The following is a 21,363-nucleotide window of genomic DNA, read 5'->3' on the forward strand; positions in this document are numbered from 1 at the left end:
CCGCCAACATGGCTCCGGGCACGGTCAGCAGGGTCGCGGAGAGCCCGATGGCGGCGGCGTTGGCGGCGGGAGGCCGCTACGGCGCCCCCGGAGGCCGGGAGGGGCAGCGCCGCTGCCGGCGCCAGGGGCGGGATCCGGCCCCGGCCCCGGCCCCAGCCCCTCGGCCGGCGGGGGCTTGCTGCGACCTCCGCGTTAAATATAACCCCCGTCGCCGGCGTCGAAAGCGCGGAGGGGACGCGCGGGCCGGCTCTGAGCCGGGCGGGAGGCGCCGCGTTAAGTCTCCGAGGCAGCGAGGCGCCAACAGCGCCTCAGGGAATCGTGTCTTGTTTTTGACAAGAAAAAACAAGTTAAAGCAATGCGGAAAAAAGTACTGCCTCCTAAATGATTTTTCCTCCTTTTTTAGAAGGACATAAAAAATATCAAACTGCCAAATTCCATCACTGCTGCCCCCCCCCCAATTTCTTTTCCTCGTAAACTAAAGTCAGTTTTTAAAAAGTCATCTTTTATTTTTAAGGAAACCAAGCTACTTACAAGACACTCCTGACAAAATAAATGTAAGCATCTCTATAGGACTGGATCTAAATAAATCATAATGCAGGGCTCCCGTTGTAGCCTGAAACTGCAGAAAAAAAATGTAACCAAATGATGCTGTTTAAGGCCTAACCCCATTGCACTTGACCAAGTCTTTGGGACTCGCAAACTGAGCAGATGTGCACAAAGATCCCACCAAACTCTGGACCTACCAGACTTAAAACCTAACATTCAGTTTTCATTATCCTCCCCGCACCCCCCATTTATATGCAAGAGCACACTGGAAAATGTACTGGCCTTCCCGTGCATCAGAAAATTTGTCTTTGTCGTGGTAACCTGAGACTTTGTTATAGCTTGAGGGCAGAACACATCCTTATCTCTACATAAAAGCTGACAACTGCTGCCCTTCTCACAGGGCTCTTGCCCCAGGTAAAAGTTATTTCTGAAGATAATTTCACAAGTGTTTTCCACACAAAGAGTGAAATAACCCAAAAGCATGTCTCTCTTTGGATTTTCTCCATATGCTGTGTTTTGTAATACTGTGAACTCCAAGAGATAAATGCAAGTTTAGGGACTAAGTCAGGCTACTTCATAAAGAACAACTCCTATTTTATACACAGTTATCGCCATGACAGTCCCAGAACAATAATAAGCTGTGTGCTCTGGGCCACAAAGTTAGAGAGATAAATCCTGTCCTAAAAGCAAACAGGTAAAGACAGGCGTATGAAAACAGCAAGATGTATTACGAATTAACAATTGGGTTAGTATGTCAGGTAACACGATCATGCTTTGCATGAGTTACACATTTCAGTTTAAAAGCATCCCAAGACAGATTTTCTCTCCTCCTTTGTGTGCTTTTACCCCCTAGTCACACTTCCCTTCTGCCTCTTCTGCTTTCTACGATGGCAGGGGAGGAGGCAGAGAACGAAAGCAATTCCAAGTCCTAACCCAACACCGCAGAGCATCTTCCACAAGTATTTCTGTCCAGCCCAACTACTCCTTCACCCCTTTTGTCTTTGACACCCTGAAACACAGACACTACTATGAAAATTACTGGAAGGAAGAGGTGCCAACAACTGAAGACATCTTTAAACATTTTACAATAAGAAAAAAATGCTACATTGCATTTAAGTAGCAAGTGCATCTTTATTTACACACCAAAATCCTACAAACTGACTGCATGTGTTTGCTGCATATTTTTCCTGGAACAGTCTTCAATAACCCCATCACTGCTCTCTTTCAAGAGCTGAGCACTTAAAAAAAAAAAAAAAAAAAGAAAGAAAGAAAAAAAAAAAAAAAAAAAAAAGAAATCACTGCTGGCTCAGTGTTAACACTTGCAACATCTTCACTAACATAACCCTTTCAACATGTGGCTTGGAAGCATTCCGAACATTTTTTTTGGTACTCAGGACTGCAGTGTCAGTATTACCCAATTCCCATGCCAATTCACAAAAGCGAGGAAATCAGAACTTTCAGATTTTGTTATTTTAATAAGTAACATTTAAAAAATAAAAGAGCTTTCTTGAGGAAAAGATAAACATTTGTAACACATTCCTTCCCTTACAGTTTAAGTTACATTATTGAGCTGGCAATTTACAAACATAAATCTTTACCATAGTATCTCAGACTAATTAAATTCTTGGAGAAGCTTTATAGCACAGTTAACTTTGTTCCCATATTCATTGGTATAGGTATGTTATTCAGTCTAATTACTGGAACTTTGTTGGATTCAACAGATCACACTAAGTATACCATAGATGACACTTTGTCCATTCTAAATTTAACTGATTTCTGTAACTTGCATGTAGCACTGTCCATACTGTTAACAAGAGTGAAATTATGCCTCTACAAGGGCCACTCAGTCTCAGTGAATACCACTGCATAAAACTTTCTCTCAAGTTTTCTTCCTCTCATGAAGAGTAACTAGGAACTAAAATTGTCCTTATGAACATCCTGCAAAATATAATCGCTGTCAGAATCCACGTCTCCTTCATCTGATGCGTCTGCCAGACGTTTCATGCCCCGCTGTTGCGAAATGGCTAATGCATATTTAATATTGTAGATATTCCATTCACAGCTGTAAAAAATAAGAAATTAGAAAAATGAATTTCCTCACCAATGATTTCACTTTTCCCCCCAAAAAAGAAAAAAAAAAATTAATTTTCCCCTAAAATAAAGCCACCTCTATAAGGAAGCCATCTTCAAACCTCTAAAACTACATCCCTGCTAGTCCCCCCAAATTACTCCACACTTTTAAAGGATTATGGTTTAAACTACCTAAATATGACAATACATACAGTTTGGAAACATCTTCAAAATGACGCTGGATGCTTTTCTGAAGAAACTGGATCACAGGGAGCAGCTTTTCTGACCTTGAATGGAAAAAACGTACAATTTACAATGTAATTTATAATTACATTTGGAACCCTAGAACTGTTCTATATTCTCAGAATTTTAAAAAGCATACATGTTAATTTTTAAATATGAACGTTTTAAGATGATACCAAACAAACAAAAGCTATTCACTTTTAATTGTACCACCATTTATTATGCTAAATATAAGTCATTTATTGCCAGAAATCACTTCTTCTAATGTGAAACTGCAGCCTGAAGAACTGACTCTGCTTGCTGTATTGAAGACAGTTCCTTCCAACTATACTACTTTCCAAATAAGGAGGAATTTCATTTAAACTCACTTCTACTTTAACAGCAAAAAAGGAGATAATTTGTTCTGGTCATTTCATACCAATGTTTCATTAAGCAAGGGGTTATACAATTCACTGTTACTTTAATCTGCAAGACTCCCTCTCAGAGCCTACTTGATCTCTCACTGTCACACTCCAAATTTGCCATTTTTGTTCCAAAAAGTCTGTGAACTCCCCACTTGAGGTGAGCTGAATACAATTCACAGGGCAGGACTACGTAATTGAAAACAACTAGGCAGGAAAGCAGAGCACTAAGAAGTTAACAGTGCGTGCTATAATCACAAGCAAAGTCTATAAATTGCACAGTCAGTACCCTGCACCATGTCTTTCATTTAATTTATATTTAATATGAATAATTGTTTAAAAGCACAAGTTCCTGAAATCCAACACCCTTGAAATCATCATTTATACGCTAGCAACCCATGCAATTTTACCTGTAGCATCTGAAAAATCCTTTGCAATATATCTTCACAAACCCTATTATGCATTCCAATTCTTAACTATCTCTCAGTTGTTAATACAACCAAGTACAATCAAGTACTTTTAATTGTTGTGTACGAGGATATCCAGAATGTCAGTAACTTAACTGAAACCCCCAAGCTGACACACATTTCAAAATGCTTGTTAGCATTTTGACTTCTACAGGAACTAACCTTGTTTTTAGTTTCTGTCCATGTAGCATGAGCAATTTATGAGCCCAGATAAGATAGAACTCTAAGTGACAAGATATCTCAAAGGCAGAGGCCAGGAACTCCAATACCTTCTCCACATACAGATCTGGGAGTGATGAGCAGACAACATCAACTATGAAAAAAGAAGAAAAACATTGCAGACGTTAGTGTTGGATTACAATTTGGAGCAATATGAAAGTGAGCACAGGAAAATATACGGGGAAGGAAAATAAAACATGATTTTGGGAACTATTTGAAGTGTACTATTCTATATCAGGACACAGTGCTGCAGCCCCTCAGAATGCAAGTCTTTCCCATTGAGCCTTCTAATCACTGCTGCATTTAAAAGGAAGAATTTAGCAACTCTCCTCTTCTCCAAGACCTGCCATAACATTTTTCATCCTATTAAAACACTCCCCCTGCCCCATCTCCCCTCCAGAACTTTTACTTCCACCTTTTTCCTTCTCTTTTGGCATAGCCAGACTTCACCAAAGTTGTGTTTCTTTTAACTATATCAGAATTCTGTATTTAGTGGAATAAGTGTAATGATCAGAAACAATAAAGGATGTTTGAAAAGATATCAAAGCTGCCTGCCCACAGAGGAAGTACCTGAATGCTGTTAGCAATTCAGCAGCACGAGGAAGTATGACTAACTATTCCAAACAATTTCACCTATAAGTATGATGACCTCATTATCCACGATACTCTCTACAAATAATCAACCCTTATTCGCTGCAGCCACCTCAACTGTTCTATCTAACGTTCAACAGTGAAAAACATTCTCCATCTAGAGGAGAAAGTGTCACACATTCATTCTGCTATCTCTGATCACTATGCCTGAAATTTCAATCTCTCATCCTCTGCTCCTGGGGTTTCAGTTGCTGCTTTCATATCCAGCATTGTCTGTATGTGTGTGTGTGTGTGTGTGTGTGTGTGTGTGTATATATATATTTTTTTTTTTTTGATTAACTTCAGTTAAAATAATAATAAAAAAAGTTTTGCCAGACAGAGGAAAACACTATTGTGTCAATGTACATACACAAAAGATGGTTTACACTGACATGAATAATTATCAGGCTTGCTATCTAGGGAATAAGGTAAGAAATGCTTTAAAAGTTTGGAATACACCAAATTTCAGACTAGAGCACGTTTTGACCACGTGGAACTCTGTATGTTATACACAAAACACTGGAAAGAAATAATCACTTTTCTCTAGGGTAACAACATTGCTAAGAAAGCTAAGAAAGCTAAGAAAATACAACTTAATGTTATTATGATGGAACTGTTGATGAAGTTATAATGTTAAACAATAAAATACACTAAAAGTTTTTTGTAAGATTTTTATCTACTATATACTGTTAACGAGTATGTATATTTATTAGCAGGAAGATAAAGGATGCTAAAAAATGGCTTCAGTAAATGTTCTCCAAAGCCACATGACATCTTACCTATTCCTTTTATTTTTGTCAAGCTACGGCTGCAACTGTGAAAGCACCCATCTTCTGTGAGAAAGAGCTTTAACACTTTATGACAGTCTGTTAACTAATAATACTTAGTTTGTGTGAAAACAATCCTCTATCACGACTATATCTGTAAATGTTTAGAGGGACGACTCTAATAAACATAAGACCAAAAGGAATAAAAATAATCAGAACTCCAAAAGGCTGACACTTGCAGAGATTTTCCAAATCCTGGCAGTCCAAAGCAAGGTCAACTTCGAGCAGCTGGCTCAGAGCTTTTTCCAGTTGAGCGCTGCACACCTCCGAAGACAGAGATTCCACTGCCTCCCTGGGCAACCTGTTGCAGTGTTTGACTATCTCCAGCACACAATTTTTTTTAATATCTCATTAAAATTTCCCATGTTGCAACTCATGTCTGTTGCCTCTTGTCCTATCATTGCCCAGTTCCAAGAAGAGTCTGGTTCTGCCTTCTATATAATTTCCAATTAGGCACTTGAAGACAGTAAAAACATTCACCCTTAGCCTTCTAATCTTACACTGAATAAACCAGTTCTCTCAGCCTCTCTTCATCTGTCATGCACTCTGGATCCCTAACCAGTTTCTCCACTGTATGCTCCAGCATATCAATGTCTGAGCCCAAAACTGAACACTGTTCCTGATGTGGTCTCACAAGTGCCAAAGAGAAGGAAATAATCACTTCCCTCAAGCTACTGACTACATCCATGACAATACAACCGAGTATGTGGTTGGCCTTCTTCACCACACAGGCACACTGCTGGCTCCCATTAAGCTTGCTGTGCACCTAATACCAATATCATTCTGAGAACTTTACCTGAATATCCTGGACTTGATCAAATTCCATATTCAAAAGTGACTAGATAAACTAGAATAGTGAAATCAAACCAAGAGACAGTACAAGACTTCTCTTTGGTCAGCTACTTGTATGAGCTGCAGGAGTAAAGAGTGCACTGTATGAACTACATATATACAGCTAAAACAGTGATTTCTGAAACCTATCCTTTCTAAACAGTGCAAAGTACATTTAGTCTCTTTTATGTGGTTTGATTCCAAGGGAGCTTTATCCTTATTATTGCTATTCTTAGAATAAATAAAAGGGTAAACCACATAGAAGTTCAACAGTTTGTGCATGTAGCAGATTGATAAAAACAGTACCTTTCTTCTTAATCTTCAGGCACATCATAATAAATAAAAAGTGCTTAAATACTGAGTGCTTAAATATTACTGTTTGATATATACACATATTTTTTAAGAGATAAATCTCAGATCTTTAGGCTTCAACTTATTTGGCTTACATATCTCTTGCATACCTCTGCTTACAATTAGTTCAGTGATATTCATGGAAGATACACTTACTTTCATTACTAGGTACAGCCTCTACGACCTCCTGAATCAATTTTTTCTCATTCAGCTTGAAGGCCATAATGATAGCCATAGTGTACTCCTTTTGATGCAGTATTTTGTGTATATTGCTGGGTGTAACATCAACATCTAGCTCAAAAGGATCAAAAATTAGCCCAGAGTCCAGCGAATAGATAAGAAGGCCTTCTGTGGTAGTGGCTGCCCAGCTTCGTCCTAGAAGAGAAACACTTAAGAACACAGCTGTCTTTTTTAGGATGGAAGCACAAGAGTAATGATAAACAGATGACACTTCATCACTCGCACAACATGAGAAAGACGAAAAACATAACTTAGCAATGAGCCTGTTAGTAATGACAAAACGTTTGTGAAAAACACTATCTGAAAGTAATGTACACTTAGATTTCCTAATTATTCATTGTGGAGAGAACCAGACTACTAACCTAGCAGTACTCTGTAACACCTGGAGAAATCATCTCCAAGGTACTTCCATTATTATTCCTTCATTGCTCTATTCTTTTGTTTTATGCGGAAGAAAAAATTCCTACGTTCATTGTTAATACCGACCCGTAGGAGAGAACTGTAGGCAAGTCACTCTTATTTCTGGTTTGAAGTGTCGAAAACTCATGTCACCTAAAAGAGAAATTTAGAAGTGAATTTATATATGTACCAAATGCTCACAGTCTACCTATCAATTCTAACTATGCTATTATCATAATGCTGAAAAATAATGGAGAATATGGCAAAACCTAGTGCAGTGAAAGACACAGTAAAGGACAGTTCTTGTTCAAGAGATCTTACAGTTAAAATAAACTAAACGAAGTGATGGGACTGAAATTTGCTCACTACCATAGAACAAAGAAAGTAAGAACTGGAAAATAAATTCACGTCTCCTAGGCCCAATTTAAAAGACCACAGTACCTTCTTCAGTACCCAGTTTCCTATTGCTTCTTCTACACAGAAGGATCTATCCATACACATACTTAGCACTTTTGAAACAGATCACTGCCAGCTGAACTTTCAGTAATCATAACTAGAAAACTGAGCTGGATAAGTCAAACCCTTCCAATCTGATACCTACCCTAAGACTGAGATTTTGATTCACATAAAGCTAGGAACAAGAAAGCAAAGCCCAAAGTCATCTGCTTAATATAAGGAGACTTACCTCTCTTCACTCCAGGGAGAGGAATAGCAACACCATCTTCATCTCCAGCACCTTCATCAATCAGAGCCATGCTGCCAAATTCAGTCATTTTTCTTCGATCTAGGTACTCCTAGAAAAACATTCAATTCATTATATTGAATCTCCTTTCAAATATCTGGATTAACCAAAAGTTCTCCAAGATGGTCAGTGGTTATCTAGTGATTATTTCTTTAAACTTTCTTCCAAAAGTTTCTCCTAATTTGTGGAGAAAACTGAGCATTTCACAATAGCAGGCAGCAGTATTCAACCACTCATCAGAATCAAGACTGCTCAACTCTTACAGCCTCAGAATAACTCAAGTCAGTTCAGACTATGGCTTCACATTATTATACTGTTGCTCTGGCTAATAGATGCACTGCTTTCTCAGATGTGGTCCTACTCTTTCCTCCTCCTTCAACCTCCATAATTGCATTGTGCTAATAGAACCATTGTGTAGCCAGGGAGCTACACAAATGAGGTTTAGGACCTTTCCCTGCTGCCCCCCACCCCCTTAAAAAACAAACAAACAAACAAAAAAATAACCTCCATCCCCAACTCAGGATTGTTTTTTTTATTTTTTTTTCTTCTTCTTCTGTTTTTTTTTTTTTTTAATCTGTCTCACTTCCACTATCTGCTACCCTTTTAGACTGTATGTTAAACTATGCTAGCACAACAGAGGGCAGCACTGTAACAAAGGTTGCTTCACCCATCAATTCTGTCAAAGGAATATATTTGGAACCACTACCAAACACAGCCCCAAATGAACACCACAGCATTAGGGTAATCATTCTTCTCCAAGGTAAGAAGTCTTATTAGACTTTCTTTCCATCTTAACTTCTGAAGCTTTTCATCATTCACTTCACTATCAAAGAAACATCTGAGTTTTGCATTTGGTGATATTAAGGGACTCACCACTCTAAAATCCTGCATTTCTTTGCAAACACAACCAAATAACAGCCAGGCTAAGTTATCTTGATTTAAAATATCAGCCATTTAAGTTTTCATACTGTCTCATTCATTTTAAGTCAACTGCTAGTTGACTTAACCATGCATAAGAGCTCTACACATTCAAGACAAGCACATTGCAATCTGGCAGACTTCAGTTAGCTGAACTTCAGGAATTAATTTTATTTTCTGAGAAATACTTTTTCCTTACAGCTTTCTTGCCCAATAACAAGAAAATAAACCCAGGCTTAAAAAAATATTCACAAATCTCACTTAAACAAGACGTTACACCAAAATCAAAATTTCAAGGGAAAACAAGCAAAACCAGAACTGGCCTACATGGTCACATACCTCCATTGCATCTAAAGAAAAGTTGCATGAGATTTCAAATTTTTTCATCAGAATCTGCTCTTTGACATTATATATGCAGACAAATTTTGACAATCCACCTGCCAGAATAGACTGACCATCCGCTGAGTAACACAGAGTAGTAAAAGATCTAGGGGGAAAAAAAATACAGTTAATTTCAACAGCACCTCTGAGCTCAAAACAGACATGAGTACAGTCTAAAGACATGGAAGAACAATCATTCTACGGAAAGCAAATGAAGCTCTTCATTCATGTAATACATATTCAACACACAAAATTTCACCACAACCAACTACTACTGTTCCTTTACTATGAATCACAAACACTTCAGAACTTCAAAAAGCTTTTCTGAAGTACTTTTACACTTCTGATTACAAGCAGCAGCTTAGTGAATGAGCTCTCAACTTCACCTTCTACAAAACTAAGGCTGGTCAGAAGAGCTAGGAAGAAAAGTGTCACGGCATGTTTTAAAGAGAGGACAGATGAGCTCATTGCTAAAAATTACATGTTTTTCAAGTCATTGCTTCCTTTTTTCATTTTGTTTTGAAGGACAGCAGTACAAAAGAAAGAAGGATCTAGGGAAAGGAGAGAAATGAAATGCAAGACTTCCACATCACAGGCATCTGACAGCACATAACTTGCTTGCCTTTTAAAACCGCTTCACAGTCATATTAACAGACAATAAAACACAGCATATTTACATTTCTAAAAAATAATCACTTTCTACACACTAGCAGTTACATGCTAATAGCTACATAACAAGACATTGACCTAGAGTGCTATCACTCTTAGCAAACATACAACTTGATATGAGAAACTTCATAGTATGCAAGCAACATAAGGTTGTAACTGATGAAAAATAACAGATGCTCAGAACAACGCTGATCAGTGGGTAAACATAGCAAAAGACAAACAAAAGATCTGTTCAGATGTCAAGTCAGGCATTTTTTTTAAAAAATCCAATATCAGAATCAAAATATTCAATCAACAATGCACTCTGAAATCCTCACATAAAAAACAAAAGAAAAGAAACAACTCAAAAGCATAAGCAAGTGTGGTATCCTCTTTTCACTGCTATCTAGTTTACTTACTTTCCCTTGGCTGACTGTTTGGCTGTTATTTTATCAAGCTCCTTTCTTCCCATCTGCAGGTCATGTCTTCCCTCAATTGAGCCAGTTTGCACTGCGTTTTCATGATCCCAAAATGTTATCTGTCCATTCAAAGAGGCAACTGCAAGTTCTTTGCCATCAGGACGGAAAGCAACAACAAGAACTGCAGAAAATTGATGATTAAATGCAGTCAAATCTTTTTCTAAGAAAATACCCTGTATTTTTGCAGCATCTTAACTACCAGCAGAATCTTCAGAGTAAAAAGTGCAACTCCACTTTTTCTCCGGGTCAAACATTTTTTAGCTATTATAAAAATCAGAGCTGGCAATAAATAGCAAGGATTTTTGTGCTATTAGCTGAGTACTATAAAAAAACCCTCAATTTTTGGTTTACTAAGGAAAAGTATGACCAACAGGATACGTCAAACACAAACATCCTCCAAATATTTTTGATAGTATTTTTTATATATTCAACATAGGATGAAGTAAAGATTACCATCTGAGTTCAGTGTTAGAGTCTCCTTGGTTCTCCAACTGTCTAACATATCCCATAACTTGACAGTCTTATCCCAAGAGGCACTAGCTAGAACACACTTCATTGGGTTAAAGGATAAACTGCTGATAGGGCCCTCATGACCTGATAATACCTAGTAAAGAAGAAAAGATAACACAGAATTAGGTAAAAGAAACGGAAATTCATATGCTGTACCATATCGAACAAAAGCTAAATACAACAATGAAACCTTGCTTAATTTGTCTACCTTTAGGCATGCAGAATGATACACAACAGTGATTCTCGACTTATTTTCAGAATCCAAAAATTTTCATTGGATGTGCTACCACTGCAAAACCATCTATAACCACTCTTACACACGCACACATGCACAGAAGGGAAACACCAGCGGACCTTAAATAAATGAAATCAAGTAATTATCTTGACTAAAGACTTTAGAGACTATGACTACAGAATACTGCATTTTTTTTTCTCCTTATCATAACATTGTAACAAGAGGAACGGTTAGGAAGCAAGTCATTGCACTGGGAATTGAGAATGTCCTGCAGCTGAAAACATTCCAGAATACACTAATGAAAAATTGTGAAGTAAAACAGATTTTTTTTTTTCCAACCACTGAGCTCCTAGTCCTCTCAAAGTAAGTCACATAAAAGAACTAAACTCAACACTGGAGAGCCACGCATGTGTATGCTGAGATACTATTAAAGGTCTGCATTCAACAGCTACTCCGAATAAATAAATCACTTCTGTTCATCTACTTTGAGATCACATGAACAATAATACTTAAGAGTTGACAACGGCAAATGGCTTTGATTTGCTCAGAAGTACTGTCTCACAATTATTAAATCTACTCTGAAGAAAATATATTTCAAGCTAGCAGCAAGATGGTATTTAACTTCAAATTTTCTCATAATAATTTTCTTCCCTTCTGTCATAAAAACCTGTTCAAAAGCAAGCACTCCCCTAATCTACTCCAGCAAGACAGTCCACAGCATCTACTAATCTTAGGACTGCACCTAAAACTTCCTAATTACCTGAAGAAAATACACAGAAAAGAACATCTCTAAACAACTACGAGAGTAGACTGTCCTTTTTGCCCCGTGAGACAGCATGGCAATACTTGTGTTCATTCATCGGCTAGAAAAAGCTTAATAGCTTCCACAGAATAAATTAAAAAATGCTGTTAACAAAGTGATTTAGCTCCAGTTCTTAAACAGAAACACAATACAACATTTAATATTATATTAAAACCCTCCAATTAATCGTAAAGGTAGGTCTTATGTTCATGATGTATTCTACGTTAAGTTCAAGCGCTGTAACAATTGTAGGTCCTTACGTCCAACAGCCTCCCACTCTGCATTGACCAGACGAATATTTCAAAGGAATCTTGGGAACCAGCTGACACAATCTCACCACTGAAGTCCACAGCTAAACAAGAGAACTGAGTTGGTCGTGGAGAAGTAAAGGTGCGGAAATTGCGGTATCTGTTGTAAATGTGAAAATATATTTTAAAAACATTTTAGGTAGGTCTAAAACAGATGTTTTAACAATGTAGTAAAAAAAATTTAAGTATTTTACTTTACTTGTAGTCTTTTAAATCAACTATATGAATTAAAAATGCAAGATGCATGTTTAAATTAACACAAAATAGAAAAAAGTACATCTGCAGAAATAAAAAAATCCTTTATGTGAAATTAGATGCAACTCCTCACTGTGAGTCCAAGACTAGAAAAGGTATTAACTCTGTAGATATAAAAGCCAAAAATATTCAAACACACAAGGTTTCTTCTATTACATAGTATACGTCCATTCCTTGGATAATAACGGGTTTACACATCCAGTTCTGCATACACATTTTAACAGCTCAACCACTAAAACAAATTAGGCAGGTGCCTTTGCCAGTTTCAGTTGTAGAACCAGAGAATGATCTTACTGGATTTCCAGCTTATCTGAAAAAAAAAATTCTTCCAGAATTTTGTTCACAAAAATTAGCTGCAGTGATAGGATTCCTAGTTACGACAATAAAGCAGGACTCACATTCAAGCAACTTGATCTTGAAACCAAGAAACAGTAGTTTGCTGTATTTTGGGGGATTAAACCAGGAAACTAAATAATACACAAAAGCTTTTTTTTTTTTTTTTTTTAAATAAGAGTTACCTGTGTAGATCAAAGGCCCGCACCGTTCCATCTAGGGAAGCACTCAAAATGACATAACCACTGGAAGTAAAAGTTACAGCAGTTATGCCACTGGTATGTTCTGTAAAAGTGACAAAGCAAAAGCTGCTGGAAGTGTTCCACACTTTCACCTGCAAGAGAGACAAGAAAAGCCTTCTTAGAATCTACATCAGAAATTTAGAAAGGAAGTATGGAAAAGGTAGCAGAGAGGAGTAAAGAAAAGTTAGCCCTAAAATTCCACAATAGCTTTGTTCTTCTAAAATTCAAAAGCTAGTTTTTCTGTATTGCTCTGAAACAGGACTGTCAATTCAATCAGCAGGAATTTTGTACAAGCAGCACAAAAAGCCACATTTTATCATCAACCCCCTAAAGACACATATACATCATAAAAATCAGACTGGAAATGATCATAAATATTTTTGAAACAAAGTTACTTTTAAAGGAAAATTATAGCACTACAGCACTTGGTGGACATGTCAGGCTCCCAAACTTTGGATTGTCCATAGCTAAGATGCTTAGAGTTAAAACCAACCGTGATGTCTTTTGAAAAGTTCAAACGGAAATATTGTTTCAATGGTTTTTCATAAAAAAAAAAATGTTCAGAGTTTAGCTATCTAGTTTCAGAATTCTGGGTTTTGGCCAATTTCAAATCTGAATGGGAAAAACTATGAAACAGCAAGTTTTTTTTTCTTTCCCATCAAAACTGGATGTTAGAAGATATCATATATTTGTTACATTTATGTTCCAAGAGATCTCAACATTGCTCTATAATAGATCTTCTTTCAGAATAAAAACAGTAGCAGTATGCCTAATTATCATTTCAAGACAAGTCACCCATGAGAAGCTAACTTTTCTGTTAAATAACAAACTTCTGCAACAGTAAAAAAGCAGAAAAAAATGTTTATAAAAATTGCACTTTATAAAGAACTCAAGAATTTCACACTAAAACCAAATACTAAAAGGGCTGAATTTGGGTGAGTGAACTTCACGCATCTTGATATATGATGGAACTAATACAAGCATGTAAATAAACATAATGAATTAAAATTTTTCTGTATTTATGGTCACTGCAGTCATTAAAAATTATCTGCAAGACAGTGTAAGCAATGCAGTCCGCAAAGGATACCAATAGTAAGTCAAAATACACACGCTGTAGAGAAAAATAAATAAAAAATTAAGAATAGTGAGAACAAACTTTATAAAAATTCGTATCAGTTTCCGTAACAGAGCTCTCTGCATAGAATGGAAATTCAAGCAGTTTTCTGTGTTTTTAAGACTTCAGCTCACGTTTCAATAATATTGTCTCACTTACTTTCCCATCATCCCCTCCAGTTACTATGTACTGCCCGTCTGGAGAATACGCTAATGAGACCATGCTGTTGAAATGGCCCTGCTGCTTCAACACATATGATTCGCTTTGCCATTCCCACACCAGGAGCTGACCCAGACCTGTAAACGCAAATTATCCAAAATTATTAATCCAGTGATGGAATCCAGGAAATAACAGGCCACAAAATACATGCTTGCATGCAACACAACAAAGGTTGGTTTAGACAGATCGCACTATGCAACCTAATCAAACTTAATAAAAATAATTTTCTTTTAAAGTTCAAGTTAACACTTTCCTCAACAATGAGTTGTCACTTGACTTTTAAATCCTCAATTCTACAACAGCAATGCTATTAAATGGCTTTGCTAGCAAACAGACACATGCTGATAAGCAGTCAAACCCAGATATGTCAAAAACAGAGCTTGATTTTCACATAACTTATTTTTAACCTAAAATATTTAATGCATATCAAAATTGTATTTCAAAGATAGTAACAGATGAGTAATTTAAAGCCTGATTTCATTTTTAAGATAATGTAACTGATCTGACTGTCAACTGGCCTTACTAGCTGGTTACTGCACTGAATACCCAATAGCCCTTGAACTTGAGAAATGAAGGACAGAAAGCCTGAGGGTTATAAAGGAGATGTTAGATTCTTCCTTTTTACCTTATTTTAAATACATGAGCTAAAAGAGAAACAAGACTCCATATAAAAGCACAGTCTTGGTTGCTATGCCAACCATTTTGGACTGGGCTGGAATAGAAATGCTTACTTTGTAAAATGCCATATACAAGCAGTAGCAACCAGGGAAGAGAAACTGTGCACAGAATGAAAGCATATTATACACTACGCTAAGGATAGAGTCATATTCAAAGGATATGGCCTTTATCCAATCTGCTAGAGATTTCATGTATGATTTCAGAATAATCATTTCCTTTTTCTTTTACTTCTTATCAACAAAGTACTTCCCTGGATCACATGACTTCTGTGAGGAAAAATTCACCAAGGATATATGCTTTACTGTATTCTGATACAGTATGAGACTATAAAGTATTAACAAAACATTAATATTTGAGTCAAAAAGGGTAAGAGGAATTCATACTTGCATATCATCAATACTTCTATTCTTTTCCATGAATGCACACCAACCAATTCACAAACCTGAACATCCAAAGGCAATCCAGTCACCAGTACAGTTGATAGAAATAGAAGATATCCGTTGATCTGAAATACTAAAATTAAGAATCACTCAATAAACTTGCACTTTAAAACCCTAAAGTTTTCAGATTTGAGAAACTAGATGTGATTTCCTCTTTTCAAGCAAGATCTCTGATTACTGACTTTCTGCATCTCTGTAAAATCAAAAGTAGCAAACAAGTTCTATCCTTTTTCATATTCAAGGACATCAAATAAACAATACTGTCTTGTATAGTTGGAAGAAAGTATAACTAAATCCCTAATAAAGAAATACTTGCCAGGACAGATTAAAATCCCTCATATTCAGGAAAAATTTATTTTTCATAAAGGGAAATTATGCATTACTTAGCTAGCTTCAAACAAGGATGGAAAAAACATGTCATTTTTCAACTTGGAGGAAATTTGCAGGTAATTTCACGTATAAACAATTTTCACTATTATTTTTATTTGCTTTACAGAAACTGACAGCAAAGTGAAATGTCCAAAGCTTCAAAGAAATCTATGGCCAACAAATATTCAGGAATTCCTATTCATTCCTCATTTTTCTATAATTAGCTATCTGCAGCTGTATGACACTTACTATGCCATATATTGCCACTTATTATATAAGTCTATCAATAATTGCTGCTTTTCTTGAACCAGAATATCTCCGCATTTCCACAAATGCAATTATGATATTAAACAGATGTTAAATATTTTTGTACTCTGATATTCATCCTTCACTGCTAAACAGGATGTGTTCTCAGCTTATTCCACACCTCCCCCCCAAAAAAAACAAACAAACAAAAACCCCACCTCACCTCAAGGAGTGGATCAGACTGAAATCTGGAAGCTCATGGAGGTGGAAGATTCCAGAGGCAAAACCTGTGACTAAAAGGTGTGTTTTCTTGTGATAAGCTGCAGATGTCAGGTTATTAAAATCACCCTCTTTATTGAAAAAATACCTGTGCACCAAAAAAATAGAGAAAGAAACGTTTCAACACATAGCAAGTATTTTGAAAGTCTCCTACAATAAAGCTAAAAAGCAGTAATTCTGGAAATTACTGAACATACATATTTTACATTGCTAGGGAAAAGTTAATTCTTTTCCCTTCCCTGAATGTTTACAATTGCTGCAGTAATATCATTTATCAGAAGTGACACCCGATGTCTTGCAATGAAAGGCACTTAAGGTTAACCTCAGAAGAATTACATTGCGGATTCCCTTTTTGTCATCTAATACCAGCAACCATGGCTTTAAAATTCAATGCTTATGCTTGAATGTTTAAGTTCTCTTGTAGATTAATTACTTGAAGTAGAGTCATATACTGTATGCTTGGCAGTGAAGTTTTTCTGTTTCTTTGTAGCTTTTAGTGAAATTAGACAAACAGATGATGGTAAAATAGAAGAGCATCTGAGCATTGCCTAGCTGTTTTATATTCCAAATTCCTTTACTCTCTGAAAGGAATGTTCACAAAGGCTCATTCCAACCTGTGCAAGGTACTTTCTTTAGGCTTCCTTTCCAGTCAATGGAAAGGGACAGAACAGAAACCTAACCTCAGGTGCTCACAACAGTTCCTCAGTCCCTTGAAAGCATCCCATCTCCCCCTCACTCCACTGACTAAAGAGACAATGAAAGTTAGCCTTCTTCAAGCAAAACTAAACATTGCAACTATCTTAACTGTTCCATTATTCTCTAAAAGATATGTGTGCTTTGATGTGAACAGACAGGGAGGTCCTTCAAAAAGGCACTTTCAAACAGGTTACCAAGACTGATTACATATCTAACAAATGCTGCTGTCACCTCTTGAAGTTAATCTATCTCTGCGCAAGAACTAATAGCCTTTAGGCAATACTAAGTTGTTACTCTGAAGCTGAAGATTATTGCCCTTCATATACTCAAGGTAAGATAAACAGGTTCTTCTACTGAAAGCATTTATAATGGTATTTATAGTGAATTATTAAAACCTGGGCAGTGTTTCAAATCACTTAAGAGTAACAGAGGGTGAAAAAAGCCCAATATAATAATATCCATAATAACTATCTTTGAAAAAATGAAAATCACTTACTTTGCAATACGAGAGTATTTAACCTTCTCTCTAGTCTCCTGTTCATTTGGATTGGCTTTTCCACGGATTTGTTCACCCTGAGGTTCTTCAATAAACTCTTCATCTTCTTTTGGTTTATTCTCTTCCTTAGCTTCATCTTTAGGGGGCATTGGCTTCAAACCATCCAGCTCTGTATCACACTGCCACACACAGAGCGCTCCATCCTGGCTAATTGTGTACAGCTAGAATACAAACAAACAAACCTACTATGTTCATGCAATATCTATGCTTCCTGACCTGCTGCCCTGCTATAACGAATATACAGTTGTAGAAGGGGTAATCTGCATGCTATTAGGATGATATTTAACTTAGTCCTCTGACAATCCAGAGATGCCGACTTAGAAAACTAACTTATTTCTCCTGGATTTACTCTTCTCTGCTTTCTGAGAATTTCTGAAAAGCCAATTTGGTAACAAGCTTCTGAATTACAGCTATTTTTTTTTTCATTTAAAATTAAAATTGTTTCAGAGAAAAAGTTATAAATAACTTACTCTCCTCTTCCTTTAACATTTAATTTCTCAAATATTCAATAAAAGTAGCATTAAAACTAAATTTGTAGACTCCTGATCAAATTAGATGAGTCAAGAGATACAACCTTTATTTTTTTCTAATTTCTGGGATATCAGCAAAATAACCTGAAACTCAGCATCCTTATCTACAGATAAAAGACACAGACAGCTACAACTATATTAACACTAAATTTTAAGAAGGCAGCATGATTATGTACATACATCTAGACTGTTCTCTTCAAAAAAACATGCTACTATTGCATCCTTATGTCCTCCAAGTGAGTAATAGATCAAGTTTGCCCAACGTTCTGCTCCAAACACCCACGTTGACATGTCCTTGCTTCCTACAGCAAAACATCTACAAAAGAAAAGGCACTTTGGATTAGAGCACTGGTTTGCAAGACTTCTCACTGAGCAGAGAACATGCTGAATATGAAGACACCAGTTACCACTTAAACAGAAAGTAATTTCACACACAACAGAGTTCTAATCTAAAGTTGGCAACTCTAAACAGAGGTATATAAGATTAAATGTATTAAGATAATCACGTTCATGCTCTTAAGATATGTTCCTTTATAGATAACCAGGCATTTTCAAGAAAGAATGCGTATTTTTATACTTTCTAGTCTAATAATATTTTTTAATTCAAGAGACAATGAGAAATGGAAACATCAAATGAGTTTTTACGGCCAGTAAAAACAACTTAGATCAAAGAAAACGGACTACAATACCATATGTACAACAATATTAACAACAAATAATGGTAGGTAATGCTTTAGTTTAACAACTCACTTGGAATCATCAGTCCAGTCAATACATGTTGTTTCATCATATGGACCGTAATAAGTTTTGTCCAGAACAAATGCATTAAATTCTCTTTTTCTTCCAGGAGCATGGTACATAAGAGCTACATTGTCTTTTGTAATCACAAATTTCCTGTTATATCGGGGTAAAAAAAAGCAGAATTACACATAAAGCTGTAAACACAAAGAATTGTTCAGTACGCAATGCAATATAATGAAACAAAGCAATATTAAAGAGGTTTTTGTGTTAATTAAGTAATAAACACTACTTTCTTTTGAGAGAGCTAAAAACCCCAAATTATTTGCAGGCATCTATTATCTCTCAATTTCTTGAATACAGATACAGTTTACAGACACACTGTATTACACTGAAATATAGAACTCAGTAAAATGAATTAGGTCAAATTACAAAACATTTATACGCTAATTCATATAATGGAAGGAAACATTTAAGCATCTAAAATAAGATATGCGATTTCACCCTGTCTTAACTTCCATATATTGGCCACTTTCACAGACATAAAGAACCCTGCATCCTTGTTACCCAAATTCTCTATTCTGGCCCTTTTACCAATATAATTCCCTAACAACAGGGAACTACCGACTTCCAACATTCAAGCAAAAACTGGCTCTGTGGTTACCCAATCAGCTTATGTTTATCAAGTTGAGGGCTGGTGCCAAAAAAAGCAGTCTGCACTTTTTCCCCCTCTCATAGTTCTGTCATGTCTAACATTTACGTTGCTACATTTCGGCTCAGTGACCATGCAGCCACAATACAAGGGACACGACAAAGACTCAGTTCTGAGAAGGATGTTTGTTTCAGTAGCAAAATAACTTCAAACAAACTCAAGTCAGCAGTGAAACTGCACTGCTGTGAGCACCCTCACACAACTCTGCAGCACTGTTTCAAAGCAGGCTCTTACACCTTCCCCGTAACATGAATAACACTTAGCAGGTACAGTAAAGGTTCTAAGTTTCTAAATCTTCTTCTGTAGAGAGCACCTGTGAAAAGCATGTTTCCAGTCAGGGTCTAGTTCCTAAGCTTTGCTACTCCTCTCCTCTTCCCCTATCAGCTTTACAGAAATATTGGCCCTGGCCCAGTCTGAAATCTCACCTAAATAAATTAACAAATATAATTCTCTAGTTAGTCTTTGGATTAATTACAACTAGTTTATGAGATAATTTCTGTTGGTTTGTTCTAACACGTGTGCATGTCACTTACTTGCCATCAGGGGAAAAGCAGACACTATGCACTGGCTTATGAAAATGGAAGTTATGTATCACGGATTTACCGATTAAACTGACAAGCAAGGCAGCTCCCTCTGTAAGGGCAGAAGAGAAATGATCATGGAAATTATCCAGTTCTCCCCAAAAAGCAGAACCCCAGCAAGTTTACCTTTTTCTTCTTGTTAAATACCCTCTCAGAAACTTTCCAAGATAGCATACTTAATTGTGAGAAGAAAAACATCATCAGAATTAAGTTACATTTTAAAAAATCAGGTTCTGTAAGTAAAGATACTTTTCTCAGAGAGTCTAACAATTTTTAAAGCAGAGTGTTTTTTAATTTCTGTTAAGATTGAGTGCCTGGCAATGCAGACTTTCCTCTTCAGGGTGTTTTTTAATTTTTCACCTGTTAGAAAGCAAATACCTGCTGTATGCAAATACCTTCATCAATTAGTATGGCAAGACTTCCATCTGGAGAGAGCCCCACACATACAATATTATGCCGTGCAGCCAATGGCAGTGTTTCACACCTATTACTGCAAGAAAGAGATAAAAATAGACAGATTAAAATAAATAACTAAATAAATAAGGTATAAGGATGTAGACGGTAGACAAAACAGTTGTATTCTTTATCATCAATGAAGTATAGCTTCATTTCTACTCTAGGGCCATTCAATCAACTTTGACGTTCGACCCTCAAGGCTGTATCAAAGTATTCAACCATCAAAATCCTGTAAACACTAAGTATGCAAGAGAGACTCCTAACTAGAATTCCAGAACAAGTGCCAGTCACAAGACGGCCTACAGAAAAAGGCTGATAACAGATCTACGTTTTCCTATTTATGAGATGCAGTGCAAGCTAAAAGAACACAAGGAAATAATGCTACCAAATTAACTACAAACTATTTTTCCACCGTGTTTCCAAAATGCTGCTTCACACACTTACATTATTCTTCCCTGTGCACAGAAAAATCAGCACCCTGCAATACCTCTTGACAGTTATCCTGACAGGTGAACTCCATCCAGCCCTTAACACTAAGTCTGAAACCTCTCAGGGCACTTCGGGAAGGCAAACGGTCCTCGAGAGGGCCAGCCCCTCCCAGCTCCGCCTCCACACCACACAGTGCTGAGGCCCAGCCTGTCATTCAGCCTCGTGCCTCGGTCCCGCCGGCCG

The 21,363-nt window shown here is 36.8% G+C and overlaps 1 protein-coding gene across 1 annotated transcript; it reads right to left on the reverse strand.

The window, feature by feature from the left end:
- Window positions 1-1,657: 1,657 nt before the first annotated feature.
- Window positions 1,658-21,334, reverse strand: PWP2 (PWP2 small subunit processome component). The gene is made up of 20 exons (XM_085297951.1): window positions 21,179-21,334; window positions 20,631-20,766; window positions 20,188-20,287; window positions 18,955-19,098; window positions 18,385-18,520; window positions 17,615-17,835; window positions 16,367-16,510; window positions 15,531-15,601; window positions 14,351-14,487; window positions 13,021-13,169; window positions 12,200-12,347; window positions 10,846-10,996; window positions 10,333-10,513; window positions 9,224-9,371; window positions 7,910-8,018; window positions 7,312-7,377; window positions 6,742-6,960; window positions 3,890-4,040; window positions 2,829-2,903; window positions 1,658-2,608 (listed from the first exon to the last, which is right to left on the reverse strand). The coding sequence occupies exons 1-20, from the start codon at window positions 21,332-21,334 to the stop codon at window positions 2,455-2,457; spliced, it is 2,796 nt and encodes a 931-aa protein (XP_085154077.1). The 3' UTR covers window positions 1,658-2,454.
- Between the last annotated feature and the right edge of the window lie 29 nt (window positions 21,335-21,363).

The sequence above is a fragment of the Rhea americana genome, unplaced genomic scaffold, assembly GCF_003343005.1.
Source record: "Rhea americana isolate MKP2758 unplaced genomic scaffold, rheAme1 scaffold_132, whole genome shotgun sequence".
In the NCBI taxonomy this organism is placed as follows: domain Eukaryota; kingdom Metazoa; phylum Chordata; class Aves; order Rheiformes; family Rheidae; genus Rhea; species Rhea americana.